The sequence below is a fragment of the Chamaea fasciata genome, unplaced genomic scaffold, assembly GCF_029207755.1.
Source record: "Chamaea fasciata isolate MVZ Bird 193981 ecotype frontalis unplaced genomic scaffold, bChaFas1.0.hap1 SCAF_19, whole genome shotgun sequence".
Taxonomy (NCBI): domain Eukaryota; kingdom Metazoa; phylum Chordata; class Aves; order Passeriformes; family Sylviidae; genus Chamaea; species Chamaea fasciata.
In genome coordinates, this window is record NW_027094104.1 from 11644220 (window position 1) to 11666795 (window position 22576).

Below are 22576 nucleotides of genomic sequence, written 5' to 3' on the forward strand. Positions count from 1 at the left end.
AGTTTTCCGTGTCACGCAAGACACAGGTTCAGCAAGACCACTGTGCTTCTTCCCCTCGCTCACCCACAGAAACGGTACTAAATTATCCCTGACTTCAGGATCCTCCACGGTGGCAGGTAAACAATGCTGAGACAATAAAGGTGAGACTGATGGCTCAGATTAATTTCAATATTGCTTCTCTGGGCCCAAATTCTATCTGCATATAGTGTCAAAACAATTCGTTGTAACAAGAAGAGGTTCCTGCACAGATGGGCTGAAAATAGTAGGAGCTCAAGAGAAGGTATTTTGACAGACAAAGAACACAAGTGTGGTCCTCATCTGCAACTACATTTCACCGTCACAAGCTGAGATAGAAGTCCAGTGCTGTTCCAAAACTGTAACTAAAATCAGATTTCAGGAGGAAGCATCATAAGTTGCTAATTATTTCTGGAATCTCTAGGTACTAAAAATGTCCCCAGAATACTCATCAGTACAAAGCTGCTGGAGGAAGCCCCCTCTTCATTTCTCTGTTTTTTTCCAGGTCAGCAATAAGTTCTTAAGGCTTCTGAAACCACTTACAAATTCAGACAAAAGCATCAGTCTGAAGGTTTCACCTTTTCCAACAGCAATGAGAGGTTGTACAAACAGAAGTTCAAGTACTACCCCTTTGATGGTTTCTGTGGCTGCAGAAACCCACAGTCATAACGGGGAAAGGATGCCCATGGAAATTTTTACCTACACTCATGCAGAAAACCATACTCCTCCTTAGCTGCTGATTTAGCTTTGCTCATCTCCTGGCATCTTCTCAATTCCTGCAGCCAGGCAACACTAAGAGTCGCTGAAAACAAGTCCTAAGGCAGGAGTTGTGCCTGTGGTCAGCATGACTGTCCTACATACTGGGCTATGGCTTGATCACCTCCCTCAGTGGGAGGAGCGTCAGCCAGAAGTATTTTATTAAACTTATATTTATTTTCCTTAAGATTAGCACCCAAGAACTGCTGAACTCTGCTCAGCAGCTTTTAGAGATCCACCAGAACAATCAGCAAAGGCCATCAACCAACGGCAGGAGTTAGAGCAGGCCATCCCATCCCATCCCATCTGGAGAACACCAAAGGAGCCGAGGGTGTTATTGTAAGAGACTGTAGGAAGCCTTCCTGCTCCCACAGCTGAGGTAACGGGCATGCAGGCCCATCTCCTTCAAGCACACATCTGGACTGCATTTGTGTAATTTCCAGCCCTGCTTCCCCTGATGGACAGATGCCTGGAACTGGCAATGGGGTCGTCTGCTGCCGCAAGCACCGCCAACTCAGCTGACTGCAAGAAAGGAGCCAGAAGGCTGGAAAAAGCACATTTTGCCCTAAATAGCAACGGTAGCATCCCTGAAATTATTTTTAATGGAAGGTTAAAAAAATCCCCTCACACAGTTTCTATGTTCAAGGCAAGGCCCAGAGCATTCAAAAGAAATCAGTAATAATGGCAGAATGCTGAATGATGGCAATCTACCACCTCTGAAATTAAATTTTAACTTTCCACACAAATCCTTTCAGGCTGTGTATTTATATATGTAGCAATAAAAACCATATCCATGACCACTGTCAGCTGTAAAAGTTCTATCGTAATAACAACACTACTAATGGGAACTGGAACAACACTGCATGGATTAGTAGCTTCATTGCTGATGACTTTACTGAAGTGCTTCTAATTTTTTTACAAAATAAATTAGATAAAACTCCCAAAGAGGTCTACAGACAGAGTGAGGATGTACCTGATAGAAAAAACATCCACATTCAGATGTGAGATTCTGAATCAAAGTGGTTACATGAGGACCTGATCTAGTGGGTGGCATCCCTGTCCATGGCAGAGGGGTTGGAATTAGATGGTCTTTAAGGTCCCTCCCAACACAAACTATTCTGGGATTCTGTAATACATCATGACCCCTAATTAGTATAGTTTTGAGGCTGCGGTTTTTAAGGACTCAAAGCAAAATATTTTTACATTCAACTACAACTTTCAATTACAGATTGGGTTAGTCTCAAGGAAAGATTTCTTTTCAATTAAAAGGAAAAAAAAATCGCTGAAACGCTGGCAGAATGGACATACTGCCAGACGTCTCTTTCTTTCATGTATTTCTGATTCAGCATCAGTCAGAAGCTTTACTTAACACAAGAAATTCATGCTCTCACTTTTGATCTTCTCTTTTACAGGTACATAGTAGCTGAATATTATATAAAGTCCAAGAACCTGCTGACTGAAGCTTGAACTTGCAAAGTACCAGAATTATATTAAACTGAACAATATGTATCAGTGAGCTAAAAGGGTACTATTTTAAGGGAGAAAATGTTGAGAAAGATTTTAATAGATACTCATTTATTCTCTTTCAGTCATGCAAGAAAGTTCATGAATCATGACAAGGGATGAAGGATGATGGAGTTTAAAACTATAACGTGAGACTAAACTACACTTTTAATTGGGAATTCAGTTTTTCTCCATCAACTGCAAATATCAGAATACAGCTTGTCTATCATCTAGACAAACAAATGAGGAGCTTTGTCAAGTCTTTCTTTTTTTTCTTAATGAATTACTTAATTTTGTCTTCATAGATTAAGTAGCATCTACATTTTATCAGTGTCTGGTATTTCATCCCCAAAAACATGTTGCTGTGGCAGATCAGACTCTACATGCACTACAAGTACTGAATTTTGTATCAGATCCCTTTTAACTGGGTGTACCATGATTTTTAAAGACTGCCAGAACACACTTGTTGCAATTCTGCCCACTTGCGGTTCTGCATCTTTTTCGTGATTGGATTTCTGGTAACAACTTGGTGATGACTATGGCAAAGATGTTGCTAATCTCAAACTGGACAGTACTTTTCCCCAAAAGTTAAAAAAAAAAACCCATGAGGAAAATAATGGAAAAGTTCTAAACCTAACTTGTAACATGAAATCTGAGCTGAGGAAGAATTCAGTATTAAGAGGAAGTATGAGAGTTGTAGGTGCTCCCCAAAAATCTAAAGAGCTGGGTTAACAGGTAACATTTAAGCACACTTAAACACCACAACAACTTTGTCTGCAGAAAAGAAGTTTACAGACTCAATCCTCAAGTAAAGCTCTTTAAAATTCAAATCTCTCTGAATGGAATCACCCCCAATACCTTTGCTTTGTCCATAGGGCCCAGCCAGGGCCATCAGTGTGACAGCGAGAGCTGGTCTATAGCTGCACAGATAATTTGGCACAACAGACACCAACCAGCCACAGAAGCAAACAAGTCCCCAGCCATGTCAGACTCACACAGGGGACCCCAGCCAACCCCTTTAAAGTCTGAATGCACCCATATCACTGTCACTGAGCTGGGCAGAGTTAAGACACTTAGCCAATCGTGTGTAAGCACAGGAAATTTGAAGCCCCTATAAAAAGGGAAGCCCAAAAATAAACTTCAGCCATTGCTGCATGATCTGGGTGTGTTCTGTTGTGCCTGTCGCTGTCATCAGTTGCACATCAGCACCAACCTGGACATGATTTTGAATGACAGCTGGATCATCCACAAGGAAACAGAGAAGGATGAGTGATGTCTAAATCTCCCAGGGAATGTCATACAGTGAGAACTTGGCATAAAGGAAGTTCAGTCATGGATAAACACCTATCACTGGCTAAGTGTCTCATCATGGACTTGCCTTTTTGAGTTTTGCCTCTAAACTGCCACCAGCTCCAGCTTTCCCATCAAATATACTTGCTCAAAAGTGTCTTTTGTGTAAATAAACACAGACTACAATAAAATACTGCCTATCTGCATCAATTCATTTCTCTCCCAAAGAAGAAACAGACCAAGCACGTAGCCCAGGCTGCCCTGCCACAGGTGCCTATCATTGTATAAAAGCACAGTCAACACTGCATTTTAAGCAAAGTGGGGGCAGTTTGTTCCCCTCGCTCCTCAAGAACCCAAGCTGCAGATGTTCTGTGTCCCCTGCCAGATCCAGGTGCTTTAAAAATATCATAAACAAACATGGCTGATTTAAAAGCATCATTTCATCCTGAAAGGGACACATCTCTCTTTTTTATGCTTGAGTAAATCAAAATTGGCTTGATTGATTTTGCTGAAGGTTTTGCTAAGCTGATGCAAGAATTTCAACTCAGCCAAGAAGGGAAGGATCAAGAGTCCCACCCTCAGCATCAAGCTTTCTTCTACACATCTCCTGCTCTCATTTTGACCATTTTAACTCCCTGCAAATGATACCAGGATCTGTTTTTTCATGCTTTCCCGAGCCTGCTCTGAGGTCTGAGCCCAGGTCTGGGATGAGATAGCTCAGTGCACCATGGGGCGACATGCAGTTCAGACAAAAAAAAAACTTTTATGCTGCCTTTTGTTATTAAGCAGACACTCCAATTGGGCCTCATCACTTCACTTGGAAATAAAGAATTACAAATGAAAAGGACCTATACTTACAAAATGTTTATGCTCTTATTACACTTGCTATCCACACCAGAATGTTAATCATAACAACCCTGAGCAACCCTGTGGAGTGCCAACATGCTTGTGGTATATGGCTTTGTTAGGTAGGAGTGAAAGGGTGACTAATAATATTCACAGCTTCCTCACAGTCATGAAAATGTAAATAGTTTTTTAAAGTGCTTACAAGACAAACCTACAGTAAATCAGAAAAATGTCCCCCATAATATTTAAACTAAATCCTCCTCTTTAATCTAACCTTAGAGAATGCCAGTTAAGTGATCTACTCTTTCTACTTCAAAATCTCAGTTCTCTCTTTGTTTAAGAGCCAGACACCACCTAACTAATCAGATGGATAATTTGGTCTCTCCAGAAACATTTTTCTGATTTAGAATGATCAAATATAACACGTGCTTCTGCTGAGCCCTCAGCCAACATTTGGAAAGCAATGGGTAAAGAAGTCTCAGGCCATATCTCAATCCCATTTAGACAGAGAAAACTGATGTTCTAGGGTATTTATCAACCTGCTCTTCAAAAAACAAAAGAAAGAAGATAGTCCAGTCATCTCAGCACAGGAACACTGCTTCTAAATACATTTCCAGGAGCAATGAAAATGAAGGAATTAAGTTATTCCCTACAGCAAAAGAGAGAAGGACAAGGAGCAAAGGTCTGCCATGGGAAGAGGATCGGTCTCTAGACACCAGTGAGTGGAAGAGCAATGGAGAAGATTAAGCCTGACAAGATTCCTCTGCACCACTGCAAACATGCTTTTGACACCCACAGCACGGGAGAGAGAACTTTTAGCTGCCAAGTCTCATCTCAGAGGTGAAGAGGATGAGGATGGCTGTATTTTGGGATTCCTGTACTATTATCCAGTAGATTATCTACAGTTACCATCTGGAGTTGTGGGGTATTTTAGTGGAAAAACAAAATGAAAAACCCTTCATATGCCATCAAAGTGCATGAATAGAATACATAAAAGAATAATTATGCGTGACATAATTATTGTCACACAGGCATCAACAGGAGTCACTGTGGCTCCCTTCCTGCATGATTTATTAATTTATAATCCTTGTGATTTTACATCCCTAGCAAAAAAAGAACTAAACAAAACATATCAAAGCAGTTCTCCACATATCTCAGCCTCAGGAATGCAGCTTTTCTAGTCATAGAGACCAGAGAGCAAGCATCTGTTTTAGCACAGCTAATTAAAGTGCAAGAAAAACCTCTTTTATACCTGACCTGCGAAGCTGATAACATGAAAGTTGTAACTTGTATGAGACATGATAAACTCTGTCCTTCACAGAGAGAAATGCACTTCTAACATGCCTGACTGTAAGCAGATCTCGGGGTACAGCAGCTTCTAATCAGAGGCAGCTCCATAATGGACTTGTTGAGCAGTGACATTTCCTATATCACCTGGCACAGGGTGAATGATGACGCTATCGTGGTAAACCAGGTAAGGTTCAATATTAATACAGGGAACAAAGTGTTGGGGTTTAGACTGCATTAAGCCAGAATTTACAAACACGAACCTGGAATGTTTGACAGATATAGGAAGAAGAGCCATCAGGAGAACATTGAGCTTAAATAATGTTTGTTTGTAAAAACTCACTTCAACATCACCTTTGGAGAAAACAACTCATCACTGGTCAATTAAAGAAGAAAAGAGGCAATCAGTGTCCAAGAGGCCCATTCATATTAGACACAAAGATGGCAGGATTAGTTCACAATGGCTCGGCTCCCTCCAGCTCCCACGGCTCTACCCCCACAGTGAGGAGCTGACAGGAGAGGATAAGACAACTCCATTAGGAGCCCGTATCACTTCTCTGCAGTGTTCTCCACAAGCAGATGGAGCAGCTATTTAGCCAAATGCACCGTGACTCCAGCTTTATACATGACCATGTGGGATGCTTCCCAATGTGGGGCATGGCACAATGTACTCAGATTTATCAACTGTCCCACATACAATTAAAGATTCAGATAAATAATTTGGGGGTAAAGACCCATAGGCTGAGCTGAAAAGCAGCAAGGCATGAGGGGTCAAGTGTTTCTCCAGGATTTCTATTTACCAAACAGAGCTGCCTGCAAAGGAATGTTTGTGTTGAGCTATGACAGAATGAGGCCTGGGCGGGAATGAGCTGGAGAACCAGCAATTGCTTCATTTCAACTGAAACAAATTTAAATGTGGAGTCAATAAAACAACCCTCTTTATTTCCCTAAGAAACAAAATATATATGTAATTAGAGCCATATAATTTCTTCCTAACACATTTTGATCTGAGGACAATGTGCAGTATCACCATTTTTCTGTGCATTCTACAAAAGGCCTCTAATACCTTAGAATCATTTAATCAACATCCCATGCAGGCAGTGAATAGATAATTGAAATATAAGTGCTGTCATCCATATCCCCTTTGGGAAAGAGTCACAGTAAGCACTATATCATTGCATTAGACCCTCCTTTGATGTGGGTTTTATTCTCAATTAACTAAGTTTTAGCCCCAAGGTTTCTCCCCCCCCACCTCTCTGTGACATGGCCATGCCAGAAAAAAAATTTCAAAATACCCCGCTGTTCAAAAGGCACGAAGTACATTTTTACAAGTAATTGCACATGTCAAAAATATAACATTGCCTTTTAAATTTCTTGTTTACCAAACACAGACAATGACAGCTCCTGGAAAACACAGGATGGAAAAAAAAATGCACGCAGGAGGGTGGTGGTGGGGAAGGAATGAATGTACTTGTTTTTAAATAATAAAGTCTGAATACAAGCAGGATAAGAAATTCCTGAAAAGGCTGCCGTGATGGTGTCTGCTTTGAATTGTGCCCTGTTTAAACAAGAGGAAAGCCTCCCACTGAAAAAAGAAACATTTTTATCATTCAAAAACATCTCAGGGCAGTCCCTTTAAAATGAGGTATTTTCTAAACAAAGCATCAGAATGCTCTCCTGCAGGGAATGAGCATCTGATCTCTTAAAAATTATTATTCTTGAAGAATTGTAGGTTTATGGAGTTTTGTTTTATTTGTTTTAACTTAAGTAGAATGAAACCTGTCTGAAATGACCACCCAAGGGAGCAGAGCCACCAGCTAAGCAGGGGCTGAGCTCCAAAGGGGACTTAAAGTTGTACCAAGACCCCTGGGGAAGTCTTAAATCTCTGGCTTAACCAGAGCTAGCAAAACACTTAATGCAGGTCTCAGTCTAAGCCCAGGATATGGATTTTCCTTCACTTACACCCATGCAGCTCCATTAACATCAGTAGGAATGTTCCTGATTTACTTAGTGTTAAGCAAAGAAACAAGCTAATTACCCTGAGTTATCCACGGTGACTACAGGAGAAATTTTGTTTTAAAATTCACAAATTTTTCAGTGTGGGCTGGTTTTGTTACACTTGTAATAGTAGGTCTGCTACAGGCAGCAGAGTGGAAAAACTCAGCTTTACATAGAAATAGTCTATAGTCTCAATATGCTTCTGAATAAATAAAATTTGACTTGTTGCAGTTTTTATTAGCTCATGAACATCCAACTTCCATATCTGCAAATGTGACTACTATTCACAAATATAAGCTATTGGTGAGAAACAGTACTAGCATAGGAGCCCCTTCTGGTCTGATTCTTCAAGTGTTTGGCTTATGGTTTAAACTGAGCCAAGTCAGCACTACACTCAGAAATACCAGTAAGTGTTACTTCCTCCATTAACTGCAGCAACCATCAACTATGAACAGGAGAAGTGGAAAGCTCACAGTCAGAACATAGCTCCTTGGGCATTGCTAAGGGAAAAGGTTAATGGGATTCTTGGAAAAAATACTCATCAAACAACACAAAGCTTTTATTTCTGTTGAAGCATTCAAGGCATTAGCTGTGTTGTGCCGCCTTCTGCCATTTTGATAGACTTGAACTTCTTAAATGTGTATAGAAAAGTAGCTTGAGTATAAATAATCTCCATAAGGAGAATATCAATAAATTCCACAGCATGTTAGTTTTATCACAGAATCCCATAATGGTTTGGATTGGAAGGGACCATAAAGCTCATCTCTTTCCATCCCTTGCCATGGCAGGGACACCTCCCACTGTCCAGGCTGCTCCAAGCTCTGTCCAGCCTGGCCTTGGGCCCTGCCAGGGTTGGGGCAGCCACAGCTTCTGTGGGCAATCTGGGCCTGGGCCTCCCCACCCTCACAGGCAATAATTTCTTCCTAAGATCTAATCTAAATCTCCTCTTCTGCAGTTCGAAGCCATTATACTGAAGGGTTTTGAGACAAGACCTGGAGCAACCAGAGCCAAAACTGCTGTGAGCAGGAGAGATGGGTCTTCATCTCTCCTGAGGCCCCTTTCAACCTGGGCCACCCTCTAAAGCTACCTGTACAATGCTTCGTGGTCCAGATAAGCAAAGGAGAAGCCCCAAGCCCACTTCCAGGCAGCAACTGCTGAGGCCAGAGCCAAAGGACTGGGTATAGAAAACAGCTGGAAGTTGCAAAATAGCACAGGAGCAGAATTGAACAATGTCTTTACAGCCATGAATTGGTTATTTAGAACACAACAGTTCAAGGTATTCTTCTAAGATGAAAAACTGTTCTTGTACATCTATGAAGACTTTTATAAGTGATTAGCACAGTGGATCTAGAAGTCCCCCAAGTTCGTCTAACTGCCACGTTTTAGAAGGAGTGTGAGCAGGTAAAGGGTGATCAAACCTTCACTTTGCACAACATAACAGAGCAGGACACTTGTCACCCTTGAGGTTAATCTCACTCAGCGATTGCAGCTCATACCAGAGATTTATTAAAATTAATCTGCAGGAAAATTAAATCCATTACCTTAAAAGGCAAGGGAAAAAATGGCACCCAACAGGAAATCAGGAAAAGCCACTGCCACTTCAGACAAATGTAAGACTGTGTGAGCACATAAAACTTTTCCTCATCACTGACACAAAACAATTCATAGAAGGGAAAGAAGGAAACAGTATCAGCTGTTATTATAATGCAGAACACCAATATGCTCAATGAGCTTAACACTGCAGCCCAAGTATGAAGAACATCTCAAGCTGTTTGTATTTCCAAACAAGACTTGAGGGGTCAGAGGAGGGAGGAAGACATGTGGGCAGGCAGAATGATGGATGGCACTCAGTGGCATGCTGTGTTTGGGTCTACTCTTGTTGTTTTTGCAAGAGGATGTCTCTGATTGCTCTCTGAATAGAGATTAAGGATGGTTACATCTCATTGCTCAAAGAGAACATTTTTTTCAGAGCCTTACAAATTAAATAGAACATTGAAAAGTAAGCAGTCAGTGAATTATCTGGTGTTGTCACAAATCTCCCAACAGTGTCAGAAGACTCCCTGGGGGCACCCAGGGAGGTGGGTTTGGGGACTGGCAATTAAGGTAAACATGCTCTTGTCCCTGCAGCCCCAGCTCTGCAGAACCCGTCTGTGTCATTGCCTTTATGGATTGTCCAGCCCAAATACATAAAATAAAAAGCAGGGGCACACTGACCTGCTAATTAATTGTCTCAGCCATCAAGATGATGCAATACAGAGACTGCACAAAGGATGGAGGAAAATTACTTTTTCAAATCCCATCCTTCCAGAGATCTTTGCAGAACTGACTCCTGGCTCACAGGGAATGATGGATGGGCCAAAGCTGCCCAACTAAGACTTCTTGAATGTCACCAGTAAGAGAACAATACTATCTCCAGCCAGACCTCCACACCTCAGAGTGCAGGCCTGGCCACAGAGCCTTTCTTTGAAAGCTACAGAGGTTCCTCATTGATGCCAAAGGAAACTGCAAGTTCTCAGCAACTCACAGAAAACGGTGACACGTGGGGGTTTGGGAACCACATGAATATGTACGCAGGGAAACAAACTCCTGAGACGGACTTGTCGTGTTTTCTCAAAGTGAAGGCTTCAGGGAGAAAGGAAGGGGAGAAATGTTGTTGGAAGCAAGATTACTTAGAACAGAAAGCTGGTGTTAACCCCAAACAAACTGGGGGCTGAAGCTGCAAACGGAGGCCACAAAGCAGAACACATGGGACTAATTTCTCTACAAAACCTTAACATTTCCTAACGAGCCATCTCTGTGAATTATCTAACTTAAAACGAGACACCTGCTCATCCAGGGACTGCATGATGCAGTAGCTCCAAGAACCTCTCACTGGGGTCACCAGTTTGATTCTGGCCTACGTTCAATGCATGTAAGAATTCTCTTTCTGATGGCACAACCTCTAGAAAAACCCTCACTGGCCTCACTGCAGTTTTCAGTGGGCAGGAGTCACATCAAAGCCACCACTGAAAGCCTTTCCAAGGAGATGCAGAGCCAACATGATGGAGAGTTAACAGCCTTCTCTCTTCAAAAAGGACCTCAAGCTCAGGACAAAAACTGTTTCCCAAATTGTCCAGTTCTGTAACAATGACTATGCTGAATAAATAAAAAGCAAGGAAAGCAAGAAAAAAAAGAAAATATATTTACAAACAGTGCAAATGAAAATGGATTAGAAAATGATGTCTCATTTGCACTGGATAGCACAGATGTTGTAACACAGCAGAATTAAAAAAGCAGCAAATGTTTCATTAAATGAAGCAGCTAAAGAGAAGAAAATGTAAAAACTCCAATATCAGACGAATTTTGGGCAAGAACTCCCCAAACTCTCAAGATTCTTTCCCAGAGCCAAGACACCAGTCTCTTATGTACTGCCCATCCATCTCTGTCTTGTCTGGTTTTGACTGGTTTTAGCATAACCATTTACAGGTTTTATTTAATCAGCCAGGAAGGAAAGAGTTCAAGGAACACCAGGAAGTATGTGGCAAAATACAACAAGGTTGGATCACTTGCACTGGATTATTCTCCTCTGGCACACAGCAAAAAAAATAACCCCAGACAAGGTCTGCATACTCGATGGTCTGCAGGGAGCGAGAGCAGCATTATTCAAGGGAAGTGACACTTTAAAGAACTTTAAATTAGCTGTTGACAAGGCAGGTAGATTGATGAGTGATTGATGAGTGATTGCCCAATGTCCCCAACATTACCATTTGGTGGTGAAAGGAAATATGAAAGTAAGAAAATCCATAAAATACGGTTTTGCCAATCTGTGGTGCATTCAGATGACAGTGAAGTTCATTTAAGGACACTGGAAACATAAAATAAATTGCTTTCTCTGAATCAGAAGTTGACAGAAAGTTTCCGAGTTATATTTTTGACTCCAGGTGCACTGCAAGCCATGTTAGCAGACTATGACAAAAATAAAATAATAATAATAATAATAATAATAATAAAAAGAAAATCCTCCTCTCATTTTTCTTCCTAATAACTGTTCCTTCTCCCAGGACCACAAGCAAGGGAGACAGAAGTGCAGGTCCCCTAAACCACACAATTAAGCCTGACTTACCATATATCCAACAGATGCCCTCACTGCAGTGGTTCCTAAAACATGTTTTTAAGTAGAACTAACTCAGGAATCTCCAATCAGCACAACCTTTGAGAACAAATCAGAACAAGTTTATTGAAGTTCTCTAACTATTTACCATTAGAGTCAATTTACCCCCAATGTTCACTTGACTATTTTGTCTCAATTTTCTTGTAATTTCATCTCTCATGGTTTTTCTCAGTCCTCCAAAGGGGATGGATAAAACACAGAAATAAAGAGGACCAACTGTTCACAGAAGCCTAAGGGAAAATACAGTTTTGTTATAAATACTGTTTGGCACAAATCATGGAAATGCAATACTAAAATTGTTTGTTGAATCATTTATGAATTGGGCCTTTCAGTTTCAGTTTGCAAATAAGTTAGAGGATTTTTACTGATGTTCTTTTTCACTTTGCTTTTTTAGTTGCCAAACAGCCTTTGAGAAACTGAACTGATACATAATCAAGAAAACAGAGGGAATGGAGGACTTTTATTTTAAGGAAATTCCTATGCTAATGCAGGACTTTTTTTGGTGAAGGGAGGAATTTACTTACAGATGATGACAAACTTTATGATGACAAATTTTAAAAATAATTTTCTAAGACGCCACAATTGTGTTTTCAACCAGCTAAACATGTAGAAGCAACACACATTTTTGTGTTTTTTCTCAGATGGGAAATTTTTAAGATTTATTATCACAAAACAAAAGTTCAGTGGAACATAATTGCATGCTGCCACACCATGCACAGAGTCACCACACATGAAGAAATATGTAATATGAAGGGAAATTCTACTATATTGAGAAATTCAATATTTTACAGCTGTGACTGCCCAAACTCCTCACATGAAAGTTATAAACATAAAGAAATAGCAAGGAACACAGCGGTGCATTTCTTTCTTAAGTGTTTTATCTCAAAGAGCTAATTTTTGTCATCTGAAGAGGTGAAGAAATTTGGAAGTAGATAGAAAGTTTATTACTCCTTGGTCAGAGCAGGTATGCATTGCCTTACCTGATCTGTCCTCGCACCAGTGGTCTGTTTTTAGTCCTGTTCATATTTGAGTCAAACGGCACCTCAAAGAACTGTAATTAAAAAAAAAGAAAGGAAGAATCAGAATGACAGGATACCTTAAAACATGCCATGCACTGAATGTCCTGTCTGCATCTGCAGGTGCCTTAATTTCTGTTTCTGAAGGCTCAAGGATACAATGAAAATGGTAAATGGGTTTTATGGAGCTTTGATCACCAGCGTTGATGCTTTTGGCATCCCCTTAGAAAGAAAACCACACAGAGGACAAAATTAGTTTGCACAAGGCCCCAAAAGTTCATCATCTGAAGTACAGTTTGATTCCAAGTTCTTTCCTCAACAGGTCTGACACACCTTTTAGACATATACAATTACATATGCATACACACATGGAAATCATGGAATCGTTACAGTTGGAAAAGATCTTTAAGATCATCCAGTCCAACCACCACCACCACTGTTCGCCACTAAACAACATTCTCAAGTGTCACATCCACAGGCTTCCTGAACACTTCCACTCCACCACCTTCCCTGGGTAGCCCCTTCCAAAGCCTGACAAGCCTTTCCATGAAGACGTTTTCCCTAATGCCGAACCTGAGCCTCCTCTGGCCCAGCCTGAGGCCGTTCCCTCTCCTCCTGTCCCTGTTCCCTGGGAGCAGAGCCCGACCCCCACCTGGCTGCCCCCTCCTGTCAGGGAGTTGTGCAGAACCAGAAGGCCCCCCCGAGCCTCCTTTTCTCCAGGCTGAGCCTCCCCAGCTCCCTGAACCCAGTTTTATATTAATACAAATTGTCCTTGCAAATGTTGCACTTCTGGTCTTTCAAAAACTAACACTAAGGTTTTTTGCAAGTTCATCTATCTCGCCAGAACCTACAACCCACCCCAAAAATCAATCAACTCTTGTAAAATGCTACGGGAACTGCTCTGAGCCTCCAGTTGGAGCAGGAGAGAGCGAACACATCATATGGTGTCATTTAATGTCACAACCCAATTTGACTTTAAACATGGCCTATGAGAAAATTCAGGCAGCATTATCTGCCCGCTTGGAATTCCTTCAGGCTTCTGCAGGATCTGTTTTACAAGAATATTACTGGAAAAGCTGAATGCACTTTGCCATCCAGACAAATCTAAAGCCATTCAGTTTTATGTGTGCAAGCAATAACACAAGTAATAACCAGAGATTTACTTACAGAAGGAGTAGAATGTGTTTACAGAGAGGATATTTTTTAACAACGTTAAGCCTGAGGTTTTGAGGTAGGATACCAATCATAGTGAATATTCAGGAAAAGTACCATGACAAATCATAATTCCAAACAGTCAGACTCACAGTCAGCTCAGCGTAGCCAAACTGCAGATAGATTTCAGGTGACCATATGATAAAGGTCTACATGGTAAAATCTGTTCCAGCAAGTTGATTTAACATTTTAGGCTACAAAACACTCAATTAACAAACATTTTTGACAGTCTATGTTACTGGTCCTGCAACTTAGTGAGCACTCCCATGGGAACGCTAGTGGACAGAGACCATGGGAGCAGCAGGAACCTGTCAGACCCCTCCAGATGTACATCAGGGGAAAGATGCTCCATTTCCAGGCACATGGAGTTTGCAGGAACTACCTTTCCCATCTATTACCTTGACGTAATGACTATAAAACAACTGGAAATCTCTGCCTTCCAGTTTTATGACAGATATTCCTGAAACAAACTCAGGCTGCTCAGCCAAGAGGAGGGAGGAAGGCGGGCAGGCAGGAAGGCAGGCAGGATTCTCATACCTCTTCTGCTTTGCCTGAACTCTGTGGCACAGCGCTGGGCAGCTCCTACAGCGATTTTTAGGCAGCTGACAGGGAATTTCTCATCCACTATTTGCTGTAGCTGATGTGCAGTGGTCAGGGTCATTCCCAATGACCAGCAGAGCTGGTGAAGACCCTGGTTTGGAAGGAAAGCACTGAGGGGTCCTTGCCCTCCACCTCATGCCAGAGGGACAGATCAGATCTTCTCAACTACAGCCCTAACCCGGAAGTGTTGAATGTTTCACAAAGAACCTCTACAGGATACAGACAGAAGTTTCTTCAGAGCAAGGAAAACATCCCATTTGGATCTGAAACCAGTGATTGCTTCTGACAGCTCAGTGTTTTGCTAATGGTCTGTTTCACTGTTATATTTCAGAGACAATTATGGTAAATGAAGAAAAAAATTACATTTGACATAAGACTGGTAGAGCAGCACAAGGGAAAAAACTCTATAGGGCTCAAGTCTGTGCTCCAGAAAATATCTGGGCTATGATTACATTTTTTTGTAAGTCCCAGGTTTTACTTCTGTTTGCAAAGGTCTGACTGCTTTGAGTTACTTCCAGTTTAGACTTGTGCACATGAAGAGATTTTTGCTCATTTGACGGTATTTATGCTTATGCATAAAGGTGTTCAATGGGTAAAATCAAAATAATATGCAAGTTTTAAACTCAATGTGTCTCAGATACAAAATGGCTAAAATGAAGAACAGTTGAATAGTCAACACCTGAAAGAATTTAAACTTATGCAGTTAGCAATATAACCTGATGATGCCATGCTTAGAGTATCAAATATTTCCATATATTTAATATAATAATCAACCTCTGAACAGAATATAAATTTTGAACAAGAATCTCCTCTGCTGACTTAAGTAGTCAAAAATGTCTGTGTCTATTCTATACAGACATGGCTGCTTCTGAAATTAAGACTACTGCACGACTTAAGACTGAATTTTTTCGCTTTTTTAAATCTGACAATTGGAATAATCTGTTACTGTCAAGCATATGTATACAGCATGGCGCTGTACTTCCAACTGAACTAAACTTTAAAAAATCCTTTTACTTGCAATGCCCCAGATTCCTTCACTGAGCTAGTTGCTATTCCATGTCAGCGAGATGTCATTTATCAAACTTTACCCATTTTGCTCCCAGATGTTCAGCAAAATTCTCTCTTCATTTGAAATTATTTTCAACGATATCCTAGAAAAAATGAAAAGTCATGTATCTCAAATATCATTCCATAGGAATGAAAGACTGAAGTCAAACATATTATCTCATGCCAGACCAACGGAGTCCTGCCTATTTCAGCAAACAGTAAATTCATTAAGATGATGCCTAGATAAAAAAATATTTTAGAAGCACTTAAGAGACTTTTTCCTTAGGAAGTCTGAATGCATCAGTTCAGCTGGACATGGCAGAATATTATCTGCCCTCAGTATCTGGGAAACTGGCCACCAGAAGGGCAGACTGAGGGTTAAATCTACAGCATCTAAAAAGCCCTGAGTGACAAAAGTTGGCAACAACTCTCAAGAACCTAACCTAAATTTTAATTAGCATGCATGAACATTTAAAAGATGATGATGGAAAAAAAAAAAAAAAAAAGTCAGGCCAGCCAGTACTCTGTGGTTTATTTCTCTGGCAGGCTCATCATGCTTTTTGTGCAGATCTCATCTCGTTAATATACAGTAATTATATCTTGAACATCTCACAATTCCTAGCATAGCTATCACATTACTGCTCAGAGCTGTTTACACCCATGGGCTTTCTGTCCTTCAGCTTCTACACACTGGTTTCCATTTTGTTTATAAGTGAAATATTAAAGAACATCTAATTTCAAGCTACCCCTTGGAACCAGCATTGCCTGCAGAGGGTGGCTGAGCACTCAGACCTTCCAGGGGGCTCACAGACTAATAATTTTATTAAGACTACACCAAGATTTCTGTAACAACACCTTGCAGATGCAGATTACACCATGCCAGCACTTTCAGGACTATTGATAGGGAGAGAGGACAGGTGTCCAGTGCCTCTGCAGGCAACTTCTGCTCCTTCCATCAGTTCATAGAATCACAGAATCTCCTGAGTGGAAAGGGACCCACAATGATTACCAAGTCCAACTGCTGCCTCTGCACAGACATCCCAAGAATCCCTCTGAGCCTGAGAGCGTTGCCCTAACACTCCTTGAGCTACGGCAGCCTCGGGCTGTGACCATTCCCTGGGGAGCCTGTTCAGTGCCCCAGCACCCTCTGGGTGTTGAACACCAAGACCACCTGTTAAGTTTCCCAAGACAGTGCCTGACAATTTTCAGTTAATTAGGTCCATGGAGCCCTGAGCACATACTGCATTTGCCATCCATGGTCCTGCAGGAGAGATCACATTTACTGAATTACAACAGTCCAACACCTTTACTCCTGTTCACATGAAAACACCAACAGAGTGCACTAAGAGGAACAATATGCTGTAGAGTTTATCAAACAGATCTGCCACACTTCAGCTAATAAACGTCTTTCATAGACCACTTTGGATTTCGAGCGTATGAAGGACCAGCCTGGCCGCTGGCCCAGCTCTAATTGGTGACATGTGGTGGAAACAGCAGCAGCTGAAACAGGCAACCAGTGTGCCATGTACAGACATAACATTTTACTCTAATGCTAAACACATATTTACAGCAGAACCGATAATCCCAGGAGACTAAGGATGGAATGAAACCCTGCCATTGGAAGACAATTTAATTCAAGGTAACTCTGAGGTCCTCCTATTGCAAAACCACCCTGAATCCAAGCAGGCTTCCATGTGTTCTTTGCCATCAGAATTGTCCTCTGGATCTATCTATTTCTCTTCAAAGCCGACCAGAAGGGCAGTTCAGGTAAATTTTCAGCACTAATGAGTGAAGGAGTCACCTCCTCCTGCTGTGCTCCAAAATCCCCCCTGCTTTGTACCACATGAGGAGGTGGACATGAGGTATAGTGATGGCCAAAGCTCCTCCTCAGACAAAATCTCTTGCTGCAAACCCAAGCAAACATTAATACCATACAAAAAAACCACTACAGCTGGATGCCCCAGTAGAGAACTTCAATGAGTATCTACCGCCAGAGCTGTAGCTGGGCTGCATAGGGCAAGTCTTGCAAATATTGATCTTGTTGAATTAGGTGTTTCTGGGGTTCTCCCAATTCCCCTGAGCTACAGAAAGCTCTGACTCTCTTCGGTTTTCTTTGGTATTGCCCAAGAGCAACCATTTAACCAGAAACACCACCGAAACACATGCTGGAAACCAAAAAGGTGCATGAATCGAGGAACAGGTGGACCAAAACTGTGTGGAAAGCACAGTGGCAGAGCAGACTGTGGCTACATAGGCAATAATCTGCAGTTTCCTGAGAAAGTGACATCCAGAACGTCATTCCTCACAGCTGGCCACGCAGTCTCCAAATTCACCAGGTTTCAGCACTAGCCTTTCACATGAATTCTCCTGCTTTTCCCACACAGCCACAGGAAAGTTGCTTTAAGCAACACTGGAAACCCACCAGATCATGACGTGTCAAGTACTTTCCTCTGAGACTGTTCTTCCTCTCCATATTACCTAATTATTTCTATTCCTCATGTTTTCAGTGATTTACCTTATGTTGTCATAAAGCAATATATAATTACATAAATGGAGAAGAAAAATATAACATAGTATTCATGGTAAATAAGATTGAAGTCAAGATTATTACAGGTTTTCTTCTGGTTTCCTTTCAATCACTTTTATCTGAAAACAACAAAGAATAATTAAAGTATACTACAAAAGTCTTTTTACTCAGTTGTACACAGATTTGACAAAAAAAAAGTGGAGGGAAGGATATTCAAAAGCACTCGTGCTGATCTCACTCGATTCTCACTGAAGTCAACGGCAGTTTGACTTCAATGAGTGCAGAGACAGACCAACACTGAGTGATTCTGAAAATCCCACCCTAATTGTACAAACAAGGGAAGGCTTTGGAGATGATTGTATATTTGAGAATCATAAAGGGCACACAGCACCTGTTTGTCTTCAAGATATGAAAATAAAGCAAGGCAAATATTTTAAGGATTAGAAGTAGCTTTTTCTCTTTCTTTTTTTAAGGCAGTATCTGAAAACCCTCTGGCTGTGAAGTTCCCGGTCTTACTATAGATCTGCTCTGATATTTTCCATTTCAAAGAGGATTCTAATTAAAAATGAGATTGATGCAAGCCTGAACAATGCTACTTACAGACAGAGGGCAGCTAAACCCCAGACTGTCATGTCCCACAAAACTGGAAAGGTCTGCCACATAAAGGATCTGACACAGTTTATTTTTTTTTTCCCCACAAGACACATTCCTGTTATTAGTCAGTGTTTAAAAGCCCATTGCTCTGTACAGGGAACACAACAGGAGGAAATTGCTAAGAAAATGTTGAGACTTGTGACTTTAGAGATTTTCAGGATGGAGAAGGCAGACTCACTGGTATGCACCCATCTGACCCATTGGACTCACAACCTGTCATGCCAGCTCTGCTTTTAAGTGCTCAAGAGGTGATGCTGTTATTCTCCTGACCACACAAAAGTGTTGCTTTCCAAGGATTCCCAGAGACACTGTCCCGAGAACAGGGCATTTTTTAGGCTTTAAATAACATTTCGTATTTCAGTATCCTTAACTGACAGCAGCGGCTGGAGCTGCCAGCATGCCTGGCACAGTGCTCCATGTTTGTTTTCAGCTCATCCAAATCCTTTTAGTGGCTCTGACCAACAAAACAAGTGGTCACTGAGCTCTTGCAGCTTAGGCCTCTTCCTCAGCACTTTGGCCAAACAACATCCTTCACAGATACCACAAGTGCCATTAAAAGGAACTTGAAAAGCTCACAGCTGTGGTAACGTGGAGTGTCACAGCAACGTGCTCCTAATGCTGCTGCATCTGCGGGGCTTGTCACAGTGATGAGGGGTCGGGAGAGAGGAGAGGATGATGGACACACCCTGAAATACACTGCTGGGAACTAGGGAAGCCCAGCTGGATAAACCACTGGCTCTGCAGGTGTGGATGTGTGTGTAGCACTCACTTGAAGAAGAGCAGTGCGGGTGGAAGGAAAGACCCAGGGCCTGCTGTGTCCAAGCCTGCCATAAGAAGCAAGGAATTAACATTAATTAAGGAGTACATGTCATCCTCAGTGTACGAATAACGTCACAAGTTATTCAATGGCATTTGTACCAAAATTCTTTATCTACTTTACTCCACGTAAAATTTTTTTCTTGTCTTCCTCTTTGAATCAATTTTTCTAGCACCAATGCATGAAAAAATAGCTCATTTAATCTCATTTTTTCAATGCACCTGATGCCCAAAGCTTGAAATGGGAGAAAAGATACGGATCTCCTGGTTTAGTAAATGAGAAACAGATCAGGTGACCACCAATGAGCCTGGCTCTTCTCATTAAAATCATATTTTGCTAAGAAGATAGCATAACAAAAATGAAATAGTAATAAAAATAAAAGGAGGTCCTTATAAGCTGTTCCATCTTGAAAACTGCTGACTTTGTGACCCACCTAACTAGTGTATTCGCAAGGCCTCACGGAGGTCAGCCATGGCTTCAGGGGAAATGAAAGCTGGATACCATAGACAGGCTTCACCTCATGTGATCCACATTGGAGAAAACCTCCATGGGAAGGAGTACTGCTTCCCAGCCAGCTGCCAAAGACTAATAATATTACACATTTACCACCACCAAGTCCTTTCTATTTAGCACAGAATTAATGCATTCACAAACAAAGCTCTTTACTCCAAGCCTTTCTTGAGCGCCTCTTCCAGGAGGACACTTGCCCATCAATGCTTTTGGGCTTCTTGACCAGAGGAGACAATTTCCAAGTGCAGGACACGCTGCACTGAATATCTTCCCATCATTTCAGATTTTGTTGCTGTTGGGCTGTTCCTTTTCAACTTAAAATGAAAACTGCTAAAAAATGTGTTTCAGTTAGATAAACAACTTATGCCCTTCCCTTGTGCTCACCCAACCAACTGCACCCACAGACTGACCTGATCTGGCCAAAAATCAGCCAATTTCCCTCTAGATCTTTCCATTTTAGGAACCATTTTTAGGGTTGAAGAAAATTACCACCTTTATGCCTTGCAAAAATATCCCCTGAATCACTTTTCAAAGACATTTTCTCACGAGATTCCTTTGCATTAAATCATATTTGTCACAATGCCAGCATGCCATGAGTGCAATGTATAATTTAAAAAATAAACAAAACTTCAAATAACAATATATTTGCTGAAGATAGGTATTGCACAAGGTCAGAATCCTGTTTAAGTTACTATATATCCTAAAATACACCAGGCCAGGTTCTCTGGACACAGTGCAGCTGCTTTGAGCAATATTGCAGATAAAATCTGATACTGAAGTTGACAAATTCCTGTGGTGGAATAAAGTTGTTACTTGGGAACTCTTGGGGAAGTATTTCTGCTGCACAATGCAGTGCTTGAGTCAAGCAGGAGATCCCAAGTCAACCAGGAGACACAAATCTCCTCCAGAGGAATGAGAACAGAGGCAGGAGCTGCAAAGACCTTATTTCTCCCTAGTAAGTACAGCAGGATCCTGAGCTCCCAGATTCAGCGCGGGCAGCTGCAGAAAGAGCAGGTCACTCAAGAGCCCTCCAGACCATTGCTGCTTTCAGTCCCCTGTGACTACTAGAGAGCTACGAAATCAAGCAGCCTCGCTGCACTCTGCTCTTGCCCAGGAGATTAGAGCAGGGAAGTAGGAAGGTGAGATTTAAATCACTTCCACACACCTCCTGGCTCTAACCCATGTGTCCCAGATCCAGGTCATTTTAATCAGCTTTTTATAAATTGTCACTCAAACGATAAGAATACTAATCCACCACAATGTGCTTCCTGCCAGGAACCTGAATATTAATCCATAAACTGCTCTGTTATATCACACGGAGATGTGTTGGTTTTAACTGCTCATGGCTGACATGTCCTATTAGTGAAGCTTTTCTTCTTTCAAGACAGACAAAAGTAGCATTGTACATACAATAGCAGGCTTGCCTGCTTTTGGGGAGGCACAGATTATTTCAGTAGGTGCAAACATAAACTGCTTGTTCAAAATATCTTTTAGTTTTAGAAACAAATTATTTTTTATACTTGAAGTTCCTGGCATCTGTGAAGGAGAATTTGCTTTTGGTCTGGCCATACTTGGCAAAATGAAAATCTACATCTACAGCTCCTTCTGGCCTTTCCTTTGTCCTGTGTTTCTTCTCTCATTCCAGAGTACTTTGGTCAAACCTCACCTTAGCCAACCATACCGTTGCAGCACCACTCGGTTCTTCGCAAACACAGCCCTTGATTAAAAAAAGGAAAGAAGATGTTGCCCTAAGAAGTTATAGACAGTAAACAAACTGTATTTATAGATATAGAATTGCAGAAACATAGCATGGTTTGGAAAGAACCTTAAAGCCCATCTTGTTCCAACACCCTACCATGGGCAGGGACACCTACCTCTAGACAAGACTGCTCCAAGCCTCAACCAACCTGGCCTTGGACACTTCCAGGGCTGGGGAGTCCATAGCCCCTCTGGGAAACATGTGCCAGGGCCTCACCATCTCTATATAAATATATTCGAGAAGGGCTGTTTCTCCTGCTTGACTGTTCAAAATAAGGCAAAGATAACACCATTATTTAATTTTGCTGTATCCTCTTGTCTTTCCTCCCCATAAATGAGCAGATTATGTTCTGCATTTTATAGAAGATACCTGTAAAATATCTTTTGGGAGAGGAAAAAGGGCAAGTGGGACTGGAAGCGCAGGAGATATGTATCTGCACCTTTCCTGAAACTCTCTGAACACAGAACACTGGTATTTTCACCATCACCAAGCCATGGTACTACAGGAAAGCAGCACAAAATCAAACCATGTATGAACCAGAAAAGTTGGCAATGCAGCTCCGTCTCACCCCTGTAGGGTTCCAACTCTT

General features: G+C 41.5%; 1 protein-coding gene across 2 annotated transcripts in view; it reads right to left on the reverse strand.

Annotated features, from left to right (window-relative positions):
- COX10 (cytochrome c oxidase assembly factor heme A:farnesyltransferase COX10) overlaps positions 1-22576 on the reverse strand; it is a 90672-nt gene that overhangs the window by 20744 nt on the left and 47352 nt on the right. For both annotated transcript variants that reach the window (XM_066200645.1, XM_066200644.1), the window contains exon 5: positions 12826-12896. In XM_066200645.1, the coding sequence (XP_066056742.1) occupies positions 12826-12896 (71 nt within the window). The remainder of the gene's footprint in view (positions 1-12825; positions 12897-22576) is intronic.